General features: G+C 43.4%; 2 protein-coding genes and 1 long non-coding RNA gene across 7 annotated transcripts in view; 1 reads left to right on the top strand and 2 right to left on the bottom strand.

Moving 5' to 3' along the window:
- LOC149314201 (uncharacterized) overlaps positions 1-16,797 on the bottom strand; it is a 303,565-nt gene that overhangs the window by 208,658 nt on the left and 78,110 nt on the right. The window lies entirely within an intron of this gene.
- Positions 1,510-16,675, top strand: MPEG1 (macrophage expressed 1). Its single transcript, XM_089520646.1, has 2 exons — positions 1,510-3,685; positions 16,626-16,675. The coding sequence occupies exon 1, from the start codon at positions 1,510-1,512 to the stop codon at positions 3,682-3,684; it is 2,175 nt and encodes a 724-aa protein (XP_089376772.1). The 3' UTR covers position 3,685; positions 16,626-16,675.
- Positions 6,757-16,797, bottom strand: part of DTX4 (deltex E3 ubiquitin ligase 4) — a 53,614-nt gene continuing 43,573 nt past the window's right edge. For all 3 annotated transcript variants that reach the window (XM_089520647.1, XM_089520649.1, XM_089520650.1), the window contains exons 7-9: positions 15,105-15,266; positions 14,494-14,583; positions 6,757-11,655 (exon numbers count right to left, since the gene is read on the bottom strand). In XM_089520647.1, coding sequence (XP_089376773.1) covers positions 11,422-11,655; positions 14,494-14,583; positions 15,105-15,266 — 486 coding nt within the window. In that variant the 3' untranslated portion in view covers positions 6,757-11,421. The remainder of the gene's footprint in view (positions 11,656-14,493; positions 14,584-15,104; positions 15,267-16,797) is intronic.

Raw genomic sequence — 16,797 nt, 5'->3', positions numbered from 1 at the left:
TGTTCTTCTTTAATAACATTTCTCAGCTTGTCCACATTCTTACATTGCTTGGACATCTCAAGGCTTGTCGACACCATCAGGAAACCCTATACTCACCCCATAGCAGTTGCAGCCTGGGCACTCAAAGTTCCTCATTTGCCTGGAAAATCCAGATCGATGGTGAGAACATGGTCGTTTGACCAGAAATATTCCACACTATAGGACATACGATTGTTGTAGGACCAACCTTTTCTTCAGATTTTCTCTTATTTCACAATGATGAGCATACATTGTCAGAGTTCCTACAGACTGGGAAATTGTTTTGTGACTATGGGGGTGAGTAATGGATTTCCTGCCGGTGTAGACAGCTCTCCAGGTTTCATCTGTGAAATGTTAGTGGTTAACAACAGACAAATAGTTGTTAAAATTACAGGATGGCTGAAATGGACTGATTAACAAATTTGATAAATGAAAAATCAGAAGGGAAGCTTGAAAAGGAATGGAAAATAATCATTAAATGTTGTAAAAACAGATGGTCATAATAAGAAATTAATGAAATATGGATGTTACCAGGTGTCACAGAAATTAATGAAGCAATAAAAATACTGAAGTTAACTTGGGATGTAACACTAATCAGAAGGAGAATACATCTACAAGAAGCAATCACACAAACAATGGTATTCATAGGACGTACAAGTAGGAAGAAAAGAAATCACTTATGTAAAATTTTCTTTTACTTTTAATGTATACAAGGTAAACAGTGAAAAGATATATGTAACTGTGTACATGTTGGAAATAATACAAATTTGTGTACATATAACATTGGATAAATAAAAATAATGAAATGTTGGTGGTTAAATGACACCTATTTGTCTAATGGGTCTTAGCCTTCATTACTATAAAGCACCATGAGAAATGGCTACCACCTGGCTCTGTAAAGAGCTGCTACTGTTTGCCACTTCTTTCTTGCAATATCATAAGCCATCTTTTCTGGCAGTGAAATCCTCCCTTTTAACATTGCTATGAGCTGGAAGCTGACAGTTGAGGCTACTGAATGCCTACTCTGCACAAGATATCATTTAGGAATGGTCAGGTCTGGAATGATTATCTGAACAATGTTGGCTCAGAATGACTGAGGAATGAGGAAAGCAGAACAGAACAGTTTGCATTCAAAGCTGTCTGGAAAAATTATTGAAGGGACCCAAGGTGCCTCACAGATAAATGTAATTTTGTTATACTGTACTGCATTTTAATAGATTTGTACAACATTTTGGTATCTATAACAATGAAGGGTGGTATTACACTAAGACCTCTGCCAATAATAAGAAATCAATAAGCTTATCAAAGGCAGCTGTAAAGCTCCTCCTGTCTGGATAGGGAGAAATGCAAAGCAACAGAATTTGGTTTCCTGTTTCAATTATCAATCTTAGCATAAAAAGGAAGAAGCTTTTCTGTGGGTCCACCCACAGCTGAGACAGAAGCACATTTACATCATTCATCTGCTTGTTTGCCTTCTATTTTGTTCCAGCCATGGGCAATCTCACAGACATCTTTCTCTCCTTGACTTTCATATTTTGGACATGCTGGGCACTGGAATCACATCCAGCACAGCCTTCTTCTGCCAGTGGCTTTCAGAAGTGCAGGCAAGCTCTGGGACTTCCAGCCTTGGAAGTTCTTCCTGGAGGTGGCTGGGATAATCTACGAAATCTAGATATGGGAAGAGTGATCAACCTGAATTACTCTTTGTGCAGGACTACAGAAGATGGAGCTTACATCATCCCCAATGAAGTCTTCACTATTCCCCTTAAAGAGAGCTACCTGGAGATGAATTCTGAGATCATTGAGTCTTGGATGGATTATCAGTCTGCCACCTCTGCTTCCATCAACACTGAGCTGTCCTCTTCTTTTATCAATGGAAAGTTCTCCAGTGACTTCCGCAGGATGAAAACCCACCAAGTGAGAGACCAGGCTGTGACCACCAGGGTTCAGGTCAGAAATCGGATGTACACTGTGAAGTTTGACCCTGCAGCCATGTTTGATGAAGGCTTCCAGCAGCAGCTTATGACCATTGCTAGCCACCTAGAGAGTAACCAGACTCAAGCAGCTGACTATTTGGCAGAAGTCTTAGTACTGAACTATGGCACTCATGTGATCACTGGAGTGGATGCTGGAGCCAGTCTCATCCAGGAGGACCAAGTCAAGTCCACCTTTGTGAAAGACAGCCAGTCCATGAGAAGTTCTATCACAGCCGCTGCTGGAATTTATTTCCATAATATTGTAAACTTCAAAATCAACTTTTCAGCAGGTTCCGAAGATTTGTTCACCAAGCAGTACAAGGCCAATTGCACAAATTCTAGGGTGGAGAGCATTGGGGGATTGCCTTTTTATCCTGGCATTACACTGAAAACCTGGCAAGAGAGCATCACCAACCATTTGGTGGCCATTGACCGCTCCGGCTTGCCCTTGCAATTTTTCATTACCCCAGACAAGCTGCCAGGATTGCCCAATCCCACTGTGAAGAGGTTGTCCAAGACTGTGGCATCTGCTATTACCCGCTATTACACTTTCAATACTTTCCCTGGCTGCACTAATCCAGCTTCACCCAACTTCAATTTCTATGCCAACACGGATGATGGAACCTGTGAAGGGACAGTGACCAATTTCACTTTTGGAGGAGCCTACCAAGTGTGTTCTCAGCTGGAAGGGCCTGATGCTGCCACACTCTGTGAGGGGTTGGCACAGAGGAACCCACTCACTGGAGCCTTCTCCTGTCCTGCTGGCTATATCCCCACCCGACTGAGCTCCCAAGAACGTGAAGAAGGCTATAACCATTGGGATTGCCATGATGATTGCCTTGTTTGGAAGCTGTTTTGCAAGAGGGTTTGCAAGGACATTTTCACACCCTCCAAAGTGCAGTTTAGCTCCTACTGGTGTGCAGCAAGAGGGACAGTCCCTGAAAACACAGGGTTCCTCTTTGGGGGCCTCTTTAGTACTAAGAGCATCAACCCCATAACAAATGCCCAGTCCTGTCCCTCCACGTACTACCAGCTAAAGCTGTTTGACCAGCTCAAAGTCTGTGTCAGCCGTGATGAAAGGGGACAGAAGTATTCTGTGCCCTTTGGAGGGTTCCTCAGTTGCCAGGTAGGCAACCCATTGGTGGGCTCCCACAATGGAACAGATAATGACCCCTACCCCAAGAGGTGCCCAGCAGGATTTAGCCAGCATCTGGCTCTGATCAGCGATGGATGTCAAGTAGAATACTGTGTTCAGGCTGGGCGCTTCACAGAAGGGTCTCTGCCTCAAGCTCGGCTGCCACCCTTCGGTCACAAGCCTACTGTAAGTTTCATTACCATTGACACTGTCATGGTGATGAACAGCAATGATGGCCAAACCTGGGTCAAGGACATTCAGACTCAGCTATGGAAGAAAGGTGACCCCAGTGAGGTGCACCACAGCATGAAGAGACGTATGGATGCTAGTAGGAGTCTATCAAATGGAGAGGCAGCTGGAGTTGCTGTTGGTGCCACCATGGGCTTGGTCATCCTGATTGGCCTGGTGGTCTGTGGATGCAGGTGGTCCAAGAAGAAGAAGTATCGTGAGATAGGGGGAGAGGAGAAGAGCCTGATCTCTAACAACCCAGCTTATGGCCTCAGGAACGAAATGGAGGATATATCACAACAACAGCAGGAAAGTCCAACAGTTTAGGGTATGTATGTATACGTATTATATTAGTTAACTGCACTAGCCTTGCACAACCTGAAGGCCTCCAGATAATTTGCACAGCAAGCCCCACCATCCCCAGCGAAGCCAACCCTGATGACCATAATGGTTGGGGATGATGGTGGTTATAATGCAACATGCTTTGAAGGGTGCAAGTTTGAGGAAGGCTCAACAGTACTTGTCTTCATGTTTTGCAGCAAATTTCTGTAGAATCTGTTATTGGAACAGTGATGCCCTTCCCACCGCTGTCCTTTGTTGTTTGTTGTTAACTACCCTTGACTCAGCCTTGACTCCTGGTGACCCATCCCTTTTAAGTGTTCTGAGAATAGTATATACAGCAAGTTGGGGGGGGGGGGCACAACAGCTTCCATAGACACGTTCCACTAAATTAGGACCAGAACTTGGAAAAGTTACCCCTTTGACTACAACTTCCTGATTCCCCAGTCCATATAGGAGATTCTGAGACTTGTAGTCCCAAAACCAACCATCTCAAGCTCTACTTTTCCAAGGGAAGCTACCTTATATCAAATCAGACTGGCTGACCTAAAACTGTTTACATCAATGGAAGAATCATGCAGTCCTGGGTGAGGGTCCAGTGCAGCCTTTGTGACACCCCACTGATCCACCATGCTCCCAACACTCCCCAACATTTTTTCAGACAAAGCCCCCAATTTTGCAACCAAAAATACTTTAAATTGCTCTTAAATGCTTAAATAAGTTGTTTTATGAGGCCTGCACTTCAAAATATCAAGAATTCACCCCCTCCCAAAATGCCACCAGAAGCAACCCAGAACGGCAGTCCATCCGTGGTTTACACTGACAAGCAGCTGTCAGTTTCAGGCAGGGACCAGGTCCATGCGCAGGATTTTTGCAGGGTGTTGGGACAGGCTATGCTGATTTGGTGAAAGCGGCCTCTGTTCATTTTATGTTCATTCCCCTGCCTGTGAGTCAGTACTTCAAATAACCATGGAAGCTGCCGTGGTGTCATGAGACTGCCAGGGGCATTCAGATGAAAGAGGTACTTTGATCCTACAGTACTTCCAGTTCCATGAGTTTTCTTACTGAAAGGATGGGAAGGTCACTGTGGGTGTGCAACCCATCCATGGAAAGAAATTTCTTCTCTAGAAGATTTTTGTGAAGGCAACAGCCTTGGCTGGGTAGGCTGATTTTTCAAGGACAATCTCCACAGGGTGTGCAAGGTTCAAAACAGAGAACAGAGTGTGGCTGCCCGTTTCAAGCTGGTAACCAACCCTTTGTAATAGATTCAGACTGCACTCTTCTGCATCCAGACTGGCATATAAAGTACTGTGCCTAAACCTGTGAGAGGGATAATGTTGTACGTTGTAGACTCTTTTCTGATAATCACTCCGGGTAGATATTCAGTGCATAACATTTTTCCATCAAGAGAGCCAGTGCAGTGTAGTAGTTTGAGCACTGGACTATGACTCTGGAGAATAGGGTTCAAATCCTCACTCGCCCATGTAACCCACTGGGTAACCATAATTAATCTTTCTGCCTCAGAGGATGGCAATGACAAACCGCCTTGGAAGAAACTTGCCAAACCCCATGATAGGTTCACCTTAGGCTCGTTGTAAGTTAGAAATGACTTGAAGGCACACAACAACAAGCACAATCAGAATTGCATTAGTGACGGCCTGGCCTGGTAGGGGGACCTCCACACTGTTTAACTATCCACAGGAACTTCTCACAACCTTAGTTCAGGTCCACCTCTTGTACAGCATGTCTACGTGGCACTACTGTGGTGTGTGTGTGTGTGTGTAGAGGGTCATATGTTGGCCTGTTGTCATTCAGTAGTCCACAGGATGAGCAGGACACATCACAGGATTTTTGTTTTCTGCTTTGATGTCAAAGTAGTTGATCCAAGTGAGCAGGGGGAAAGCTGCCCTTTACATGCATTCAACAGTCTTGCTAGTGGACCACTTTGGCAAGAAAGATGACAGACTAACCAAGCTCCAGGCAAGAGAGACCAAAGTCCTCTTGCCATATTCTACAAATCCACCCTTGAGGGAAGAAGCATATAGTCACATCTGGGGAGCCAGACAGTATTTGAGGGCCACATTTTGCTAATCCCTACCCTAGCAGAAATCTCAAGAGAGAGATGACCTCCCTTCTGCTAAAACTCACTAGCTGAAGACTTCCTTTGCATGTCCCCAGCAAGTATACTCACAGAGGAATAAATCTCTGTACTGCCCTATTATTTTATTAATGCTTCCAGCACCTATGTACTTATCTACAATTGTGTACAAAGGTTACAAAAGCTGCTACCGCAGCAGAGGCTGCCAAGCTTCCTTTTGCTCTGGTTTGCAGAGTAGCTGGATAATGCAACTTGACAAGGGATCTTCCTTTCCCTGCTTCCAAATGTAAGATTGGTAATAATGAAGACACAGCAGTCTCTGAATTTTTACTTTTTACTAGCAGAAATATAGAAGCGAGAGCTAAGTATAGAACCAAGCCTGGCTAGTGTGTGTTCCCCAGCATTCCCTAAGATAGGTTTTGCTAGAAGAGAGTTTAGTTAGCTCCATGTGTGAAAGAAGCTACCAGGAAAAAAGAGAAGGCATGCTTATTGTCACATGTCCCTTTAGGCTTAGAGGGACAGGAAAAGGCAAAAGATGAATGTATAGAGGAAAGAATTCAAAGTAACTTAAAGGCTTAGCCCTTGTTCAGTCTTGCAAAGCAGAGAAGCAGAGAAGGGAAAAGCTGAAAGAGCTTTTTATATTTCTGCAGGACAGCTTTCTTTTTCTTCTTCTTCTTCCCTGGACCCACTCCACAAATGAAGCTTTCAGTACACAAAGCTCATGCAAGAGCACAATCTTATTCTATTAAGGATTGTTCCTGCATTCGTAGTCAGTAGTCAAGGCTCCATTAGGAAAAGGCATGCTCCCATGGGAAGGGAAGGATAACAGGACAATGGATTCTTCCATCATGTGTCGAAGGAGTCTGCTACTAATTTGTCTGTAAATCACAGCAGGTTCTGTAAAGTATCTTAAGACTTTGTTTTTATTTGATCCATTAAGGTCAGCACCGTATATAACAATGTATTTATATACCCCAGAAGGCAAAAAATAAATTTTGTATCTTTTATAAATACATCAAACACACATTTGATAGAAATTGACAGTGTTTTCTGTAAATGAGTTTTAGGACCCAGATAATGAGCAACCCAGATCTGCTTCAAATTGCTTCACCATGATGGTCAAGTTTTATGGTTCTGAGCTGGTAGAGGAACCATGTAAAAGGACAGGAGAAAGGACATAGGCACTTGGATCTCATTTAAACAAAAAGAGTGAAATTACAAGCAAAGCGTCAGTGGAAAAATGACTTCTACAACTAAAATCATACTCTAAGACTCTATCCCTTTTGGGCAGCGTATATATAAACCAACGTAGTTATAATGAATTCCACCATTGTTGAACCAAATGCATAATGACACAAAGACCTTGAGCTCAGCTACTGCAAAGGGAAAATAGTTCTCTACCACCATGTCAAAAGCTGGCAAGAGGGATCTGTGTGTGTGCTTGCAGAAACACTGACTGCGCTTATGCAACTTCTGAGAAAACACATCAGCTTGCTCAACTGTTTTTACACTAGCATAGGGACTAATGGGATTCTAGCCACTGTCTATGTTTTGTGTACATTCTTGAATAAAATGTTTTTGGATTCCGCACCTGCAAATTCCAATTCTACAATTATGTGAAAATATTCCTGAATATATTTAGTTTGCTTGGTTGCTAGATCCAATTAGAGTAGATCTACTGAATCGCTTACAGAGTGGCAACATTTGTGTTAATTCCACTGATTCTATGGGTCTACTCTAGTTAAGTGTAGCAACTAGAATAGAATTCTTTTGCAATGAAGTGGATGACAAAATAAAAGATCTAGGAGTGAAGTCTGTAGATGAGTAAGAGAGCAGTAATCATAGGAGAGGAACTTGCAGCCCCCAAGCACAGAAGTAGAACAGCAACTCTCACTTTCACATTTCTTTTTTGAGGCAGGGGTCCAAAATTTGATTATAGGAAACAATCTAACCCTTGAAGCTGAGATACTAAAATGGCAAACTGTAGGCCGTAGAGCAGATCCTGCGTTTATCAAGGACACAACTTTTAGAGTATGTTTCTCAATGTGAAAGTACCACCTACTTAGATGCTGGCTTTGTGAAAGCAATGGACCTGGTCCTTCCACCCTTTTTCCTGACAGATTTTGCACCACCAATCACAGCATATGAAGCAGATATTCAGCTAGGCTGTAACATCACATCTTTAGGCAGAGGGGAAATTGGCTTCATTTAATTTCTGTTTGTTATGCAGCTGTAAACTGTTCAGGGTCTCTCTCAATAGAACAGGTAACATACTCCTAGGTGACTGTAACTATAAATAGACTTCACAGCACTAGTTTCAGACTCAAAATTCTACTTTGTTCCTTCAAATTCTTTTCCTTCCATTTGATACTTAATATGAGATTTTTATTCTCCAACAGATGTAAGAAATAAAACCTAGCACTGAGCCTCAGCATTGTCCCCCCCTCCCCCAAGCAATGTTAACTGGGCTTCCCCTTCAGCTCAGATTCCTATTAATATTCAGGTCTGAGGTCAGCTTTTGTTGCAATTCAAACACCCCCCTGTGGCCATGTGAAAGCTGTTGTCCTCCCAGTTAGGTAAGAATATACACATTCACCTGCTCAGGAAACAGAAACAATGAACAAAAGTAGACACACAGACTTGGAAAATAGGGACACAAAACGTTCTTCAAGCTGGCAGTGGAATTTTCCTTTTATTGTTACACCCCCAAGGGTGTCATCCTCACACAATGCAATGCAACAAACTAGAGATGGGCAAAACGCACCCGTTCACAAACAACGAACGAACAATATACAACATGGCTCTTCACTCCCCCGCCCACCCACACCCCCTCCCCTAAAACCACTACCAGCACCCACACAACCTGCTATGGGACATGACAAGGACAAGAGGGGAGGAAAAGGACCCTGTCCATCATTTCCCATGACAGTGTCACATCAGGCTGATCATTCTCGATGAAGTATAAAATTATTAATAGCAGAAGAATTAAAGGAAGAAATCAATCAGACAAAAGAAAGTGAAATAAAAAGCAAGTTGACCCCCTTCAACTGGGAGATGATAGTGGCTAGAAGGTCACCCTTCAAAAACCCTTTCCTATCCTGGAGGCTAAGTCACAATTGAGAGAATGCCATGGCTGCCCTGAAAAGAGGGAGGCTTGGAGGAAGGGGCTGGGAAAGGACAACAACATGTTGAGAAGGGATAGGGGAACTTGCTTGTAACTGGACTTTTTGTTCTTTAAAATCACCACTTGATCAAATCAAATCTACAAAAGGGAGGACATGTGTCACTGTGAACCCAAAAGGAAAATGCCTCGTTGAGATTTACTGAGAAAGGAGGAATTTCTGGATGTGATGCTATTCTATGGCTCCTTGTTACCATCATTAAAAAGTAACAGCGGTAAAGATTAAAGAATGTACTCTTAGGGGATACAGAGTTAGGAAAGGACAAGTAGGACATTATTTTAGCTTCCCCATTAAAGGCCAAGAGAGAATGATTTCTGAAACCAATTCAGATTTTCAGAAGGAAGCTGGCTCATTGGAATATTAGTATGCTCTTAAAGAGAGTGCTGCTGAGAACCTTGAGGTTACACGGATCTAAAAGCTCCATAATTTTTCTTAGTGACTTTGAAGGTATGCTGCAGACTTAACAACCCCCATGATGCCTCTGGGCTCCTTCTCTTTCACGCATACTGTGCCACCGTTGCCACCACCACCAAGCTGGGCAGATATACAGTCATTCACCTTCACAGGCAAGCTCCTTTTTACTCTCACACACTACCCCCTCACTCTTTCCCATCCCTTCTTTTCTCATCCAAGTCTGCCTCACAAGCCATTTCACCAGGGTTGTTAAGATCTTTAAAAAGCCAGCATCTTATTGATTAAAACACTAAAGAGAGGGAGGGGGAGACGTGGGCATGGGCTTGATGGGACTGTTAGTGTAATCATTTCAAGATGACAACCAGTCTCATTTCTGTACCAGGGGTAGGTTACCTGTTACCCTCTATCTGTTGTTGGACTGTAACTTCGATAATCACTGGATGTTGATCATGCTTACTGGGCCCAGCAGGGCTTGTAATCACATTCATCTGGAAAACACCAGGTTGCCTACTCCTGCCTCTACCATGGCAAACCACATCAACAGTAGCACTTAGCCTCCAGGTCTAACTTAAGTACCATTGTGTTATACATCCTAACTTCAGAGTCTTTCTCATACATTACAAATATATATATAAATATACACATATATACGACAAATCCCCAAAACATGAGGTAAAATAAATTTAAATCCATATCCAGGGGACTCCCCCATACAAATAGTTCAAAGAACCCACCTGGGAAGATACGGGGCAAAACTACAAAATGTCTCACCCTTCACCATCTCCCTAACTCCAATAATTCTAATCCCTAACAGAAAGAATATCAGGCAGAAAACAACCCCACAAGGATGCAATTAACAGAACAGAGAGAGAAAGTTTGGGGCACATGGCTCTGTATTGATCTCAAGACCTGACATAAAACTTTAACCAAGTTAGTATTGCATCAGAGAGTTCAGTTGGGTCCAGAAGATCCAGCTACCAAGAGCAAGAAATAGTTCTGACTTGGTCTGAAAAAGAGTGACTCTATTGGAGACAGGCATATGTGGGTCAAATTCTGATACATAAAATTCAGGGATGCAAGAGCCTGACTCCTCCTGCTTAAGATTCAGTCCGAAGACAACCTGTCAACATGCTTAATTCTGCTTTAGTCTGCTTCACATTGTACAACAAAAACTTGCATATACCTGGCCTAGTTTGGAATGTACTGAAGAGAAGAAATTTCCAGCCTACTTCTCCCTATGGAATTGGGACAGAGCCTAGCAGGAAACAGGACTGCTTCTTAGCTTTCTTGGAACAGGACTGGGTGAGGACTGGGTGAGGCAGCCCCATAATGCATGAGGCTGATAGGGAGGGAAGTATCAGACCAGGAAACAGCACATCTCTGACTCACAGGGTGCCCATAACATGAAAGAAGCAGAGACATGACAACATGGAAGCAGGCACCTAGCTGGGCAAGAGAGAGAGGACGATAACAAAGACCAGGATTGGTTTTAGTGCCTTTGGAATGGAGCCACTTTCTTAGCTCCTGAGTAGTACCACCAGATTCCTTATGGGACTGCCTGCCCCTAAGGCATACTTGTTTTTCACAGAATTTAAAGTGGGTCTCTAGTTTCCCCACACAAAGATGCCACCACACCCCTAAGAAGGGGCAAGGCCAGGTGTCTGAGCTACAAACATGAAGCTGCTGTAAGGTTAATATAACCTCAGGCTTCATGAGGACACTCCACCCCATGGTTGAGATGAACTGGGAGAAAACTCTCCCAGGTTTGTTTGCTCTGGTGAGCCAAGTGCTATGAGCGCCACAGGGTAGCAGGTCAGTAGCTTCTCATCCAAGCAAGGCCCCTATGTAGACTGTTGTAGTGGCAAAGGCGGCCCTTTTAAGAGGCAGATGGTAGCTGTGGCAGGAGGAGGAGGAGCAGGAGGAGAGGACAGAGCAGGCACAGCAGATAGGGGATGGAGCTGGATCCATGGAATACTGCTATATTGGCAGCTCCACCCCCAGGCAATGCCTTCCTCCTCTCCTCCCACACTCTCAATCCTTTTCCTGAGCTACACTCTCCTCTGTAATGCCTTGAGCAGCCAGCTCAGCCAACACATTATCTAAATAGTTGGGATCGGGGTAGCCATGGCCAGTGAGATTGGAGCCAAATTCTGTCTTGTGGTGAATCTCATTCCAGATCACTGTGTCAGACTCGCCAGTGGTGCTTGAGGTGCCAATGGCAAAGATCAGCCGCCGATCCCAGGCTACCAACAGCAGTTTCAACACCTGCCAGAGAGAAAGGATATGCATTAGAGAGGAACTGTATTTCGAAAGCTTGCACACAAAGCCCAATTTTTCCCCTCCTTTCCGTGCAATTCCGGAGCTCTGCTGCTGCAATTTAAGTATTTAAAAGTTTTTAAAAAATGAAGAAGGAAGGAAGGAAGTAAATAGAAAGAATAAGGAAAGATAATTAGAGTGCTTTGGAATAGCAAGGGGGAATGGGCAGAGGGGTGGAGGGGACAGTGAAACCCTATGTCTAGTGATCATGCAACTGCCCCAGGAACAACATTGTGTGATTGCCCGGTCATTCATGGGTTTCCTCGTGAATGAAAAGGGCCAGGTTGGGGCCAGGGCAGCTACGAGTCAGAGGCATCAACCTAGGTCTTTCATTTTGAGTATCTCCAAAGCTGCTTCTTTCCCAATAAAATCACAATTTAAAATCCATGTGTAGTAATGTCCTTAATCTCAAATATACAGAAATGAGTACTCCAGTTCATCAGATGTAACTTTCCTGCAAACTCTCTAGGGGAAAGTTGCTGAGAGGATCAAGTCAAGAATTGTCCCAGGCAAACTGGGTCTCCTATTCCTCACTGGTGAAATTTAATCTATTTTTTTAAAGTAGGGGAGGCTACTCATTGTACTAGAGTAAGTTTCCCTAAACTGGTCCCCTATCCCCTTGTCTCTCTCCTCTTTTCCATCCTTTTCTAAACTTTCCTACATCATATTAATGCCACTTATTGTAGGGTACTCAGCAGTGCCATTAATTTAACAATTAGAGAAAGACGATTTCATGTTTCAATTCTACAGTATTTGAGCTTTTGAAAAATTATCTGGCACTGCTTCAAAACCAGGTAATACTTCTAAATATACTGAAGACAGCAAAGAGCTCTTGCTGTGGGGCTGGGATTCAGCCTGCTACAAAGGAAGCAGAACTACAGGGACCTTTGAAAAGAGGCAGCTCGGGGGGGGGGGGGGGTTGTTGGAACTGTGGCTGCAGAATGTTACTGAGAAAGTATAGGAAGTATTATGGTTCCTTCTATGGAATCCTGGAAGTTGTAGTTTCATGAGGTATTCAGAATTTTCTAACAGAGAGCTGCAGTGCCTCAAGAAACTGCAGACCCCAGGATTCCACAGGGTGCAGTCATGGCACATAAAAAGCAATTAAATTGCTATAAATTATGTAATGTGACAGGATACTAGGATATGCAGTGAGGTACAAGGCCATACTAGGATATGCTTAACTGAATGCTCGGGCAAACATGGTTCTTCTATTTCTCTGGATATTTCTTCCCACACTTCAGGTTTAGTGTTAAATCTCAGAAGCAGACACACAGAAAGCTGTCAGTGGATACAGCTTGAGACATGGGACGCAGGTCCACACTTTGATGTGCAGTCCTTTACAAAAACTTGGTTTAGTATCCACCCCTGGGCTTGCATCAATCTGTGGGGAACATTCCATGCATCACAAACTATTTTCAATCCCTCCCTCCCCTTCTTTTCTCTCCCAGACCAGATGGGAAAGACAGCCAAATCCTAGCATCATCAAAGCCAGGAAGTAAATAAGGTACATGAACCAGGGTTGCATACAGGCCAAAATGCTGGTATCTAAAGACAACTGGGTTCTGACACCCAGTCAGCCACACAATGCCTACTGAGTGACCTTGACCGAGTCACTATCAGCTTAATGTACCTCACAGGACTCTTCTATGATTTTTGGAAGAAACAAATATAAAACTACAGCCACAATCAACTTATATTTATCAGCCACTTACAGTACTTTGTTACAACTTTTCAATCATAATTGTTTTCCAAATGGTGCCTACAGGCTGAGATACAAGATGAAAAATGGCGTTCTCAATGCACTTCTGTGTGTAATGGGTGGCTGGCCTGTGCATGACAAATTTGGAGATGTAGGTTCATGTGTTCATTGGACTGAGCTACTTAAGTGCCATATTTTCACTTACAATAGCAAGAAAATGGGACCAAAACAGCAGTCTATCAGGTTTTCTACAATTAGAACTCAAGATTAGAGAGCATTTTTCTTGCTATGCCCTTTCTTATAATTAAATTTGGTGTATTACACTGATACTTGCTGTCCTTCCTACCTCACCTAGGAACCCCCATCTCTTTTCTTAGAGAAAAGCAATACAGATACTTGACTGATTGATCAACTGACATATTCACTTTTTTAAAAAATGTACTTATATAAAGCTTCCCAGACAACCAGGGACCCCAGCAGATGCCCAACAGGTAAAAACATTTTGAAACAATACAGAGATTAAAATCTTTGGAAACAAATTAAAGATACTCTTTCAGAATTAAAAAAAACTAAAACCAGTATTTAAAAATAATTTTAAAACGAACAATTAAAACATATAGAGTGGTTTCAACCATCAATGACCATGCAGAAAACATCACTTTAGCTGCCTATTGGAAGCTCAAAACAGATGGAACCAGCCTAACTTGGTAGGGAATTCCACAAGGGGCTGCTACAGAGAAAGTGCCTGTTACATGTGGACACCAACCTAGCCTTGCAAGATGGGACACACACCAGGTTTCAAGTGAAGATCACAATTTTCAGGCAAGTTTATATGAGTTATAAACCATTCAAAGAAATTGTGATCACAGCTTCTGTTTACACACCAATGTATGAGAGCAATGGTAATCTCTGGGATGCTCAATGAAGCTGTCTGTGGGAAGGGTTATGAGCCAAGAACAGATTAATCCAAACCAGAACATAAAAAGCAATGGCACTTTTCCTTGCCTTGGCATAGATTACCATAGTCTGTTCCAGAAACGTCTTGGTAATCTTACTTTACACCAGCAGGGGAAAATGTCACTTACCTTTCTACCTCTTTCACTATCTGGGAGATAACAGTGCCGAGGGAAACCTCTGGCAGTGAAGCTTTTCCCAGGATTTGGATGCTCTGGTCCCTAAAGAGAAAGAAGGAAAGACAGAAAGACCAAAGCAAAATATGAACAAAGCTGACTTTAAAACATCCTTAAGAAAGGTTTACAACATGGATGGTTTACTGTGGAAAGGGATGGGAAACAACAACACTACATCGGTATGATATCACAGCAGCAGCAGTCACCAGTTTTGGGTTTTTGTTTTTTCCTGAACCAAAGTTGTTTGGGGGGGAGCTTAAGAGGGAGGAGCCAAACAATCATATCTGTGTGCAGTGTTTGGGATGTATTTTGGTTGGAAAAGTGCCTGAAAACATTGTGGGGCCCAGGGGCTGCAAAACTAGGGTTTAATGACTGCTTGTAGCTGAACTTTCTCCATTCTGATTTACAGTCTGAGAAAGCCCAAGCTGATCACTGAACAATACACTGCTTGTTGTAGGGAGCCAAGGATCTGTCTGAGGACTCCTCACAGTCCAGCATATGCTTCCCACCACTTCTTATATTGTAACAGAATACTATAATCCTTCCCCACAGAACAGAAATCTCACCTGGACCCCTGGTGGGATGTTGTATATAATTCGGATGCTTTTACAGTCAAGGTGTCCAGGCAATGAATGGGGAATAAGATGATACTCCATCTTTCCAGGAGGCTGGGTGCCTGTCTTCACACCATAGATAGTTTTACAAGTTGGACACTGCAAGCTCCCATCCTAAAAGCAAAAGGGACAAGAGTGAAGCCCAACCATATGTTAAAAACAGTAGAGAAAAATAAAAAGTCATTCTTGGCATCCTGTGGTCTATCATCAAATCCACTGAAAGTCAAATTCGTACACTTTGGCTTCTAAGATAAAACACTTCTATAACATAAGGCCTACAACACAAATGGGAAATTTTCACTTCCATATGTTTGATACTTTAAATACTTTGATACTTTAACAAAGCCCTGCCAGCCTGTCCAATAGTAAGAGATAATGGAGTTGCAGACCAGAACATCTAGTGAACTGATGGCTTCCCAACGTCAGGCTAGATAATTGTTTTGGAACAGAAAAAGAAGTCTGAGGTCCTTAGGTTGCTTACGTCATGCCAACTCAGATGCATGAAATGAACAGAACCCAGGCAATGCAAAGAACCTTGGCCCTGAGTGGGAAATTTAGGGCCCATTCACTCTTACAATTTTGTACTGAGGAGATCTGGGGTCTCCTCGGCGGTGCCATCCCAAGTCAACCGGGCTCATAGTTCTCACTATGTTTGCCACAATCAAAATTTTTGTTGCCCATTTACACCTGCGATCTGAACGGGCTCCTTTCGCTCCCTCAGTGGGTCGGGGCTAAAAGGCCTTGGGAGGCAGGTGGTCTGCGGGAGGGCTCCTTGTTGTTATTGTTGTTGTTGTGTGCCTTTAAGTCATTTCCAACTTGGTCAACCCCGAGATGAGCCTATCATGGAGTTTTCTTGGCAAGTTTCTTCAGAGGGGGTTTACCACTGCCATCCTCTGAGGCTGAGAGAATATGACTTGCCCAAGGTCACCCACTGAGTTTACATGGCCAAGCCAGGATTCAAACCCTTGTCACCAGAGTCGTAGTTTGACACTCAAACCACTGCACTATGCTGTCTTTCTGTAGGAGGAAGGAGGAAGGCCAGGGAGAGGAGGAGGAAGGATGTAGCGGCAGAGGAAGCAGTGGTCGGGGGGGCAGGAGGAATGAGGAAAACCAGGGGAGGAAGAGGAAGGAGGAAATGGTCTGCAAGATCCAGTAGTGCTTTCTCACTACTGAAGATCATTATGGGACCCAAAAAAAGAAGCGGTAAGGGACCTGCTGCCAAATGTACTGAGTTATATGGGTATTTTTGTGTGCCCCCCCCCAAACTGCAACGAGTATAGTTGGGGGCAATATGAACTCCAACGAAATAACCCGGATTCCATACCGGGTTACTTCATAGTGTGAATGAGTCCTTAATATGTACCACTTCTGATGTCTGTATCTCTAACCACATGGAGCAATAGCCACATGTCTCTGGTCGCACATGGAGCTGACTCTTATAATGCCCTTGCTCTCTTTCTCATTTCCAAGCAGATGCAGCATCCAGGATCATGGAAAAAAACAACTGGCTTGCCACATGTCCAGATGTTACATATGTGACAATATTTTGTACATGACTGCAGCCTTTACAAATGAAGTGGATATTGTGCACATGTGTTTTTGTGTGTATTATACATTCACAAGCTAAATTTTGGCTAAAAGCAGC

This window comes from Sceloporus occidentalis, unplaced genomic scaffold (genome assembly GCF_023333645.1).
Source record: "Sceloporus occidentalis isolate IW3139 unplaced genomic scaffold, rSceOcc1.0.p SCAF_4, whole genome shotgun sequence".
In the NCBI taxonomy this organism is placed as follows: Eukaryota; Metazoa; Chordata; class Lepidosauria; order Squamata; family Phrynosomatidae; genus Sceloporus; species Sceloporus occidentalis.
The sequence above is the reverse complement of the archived record's forward strand: the minus strand, read 5'-3'. Positions and strand labels throughout refer to the sequence as shown.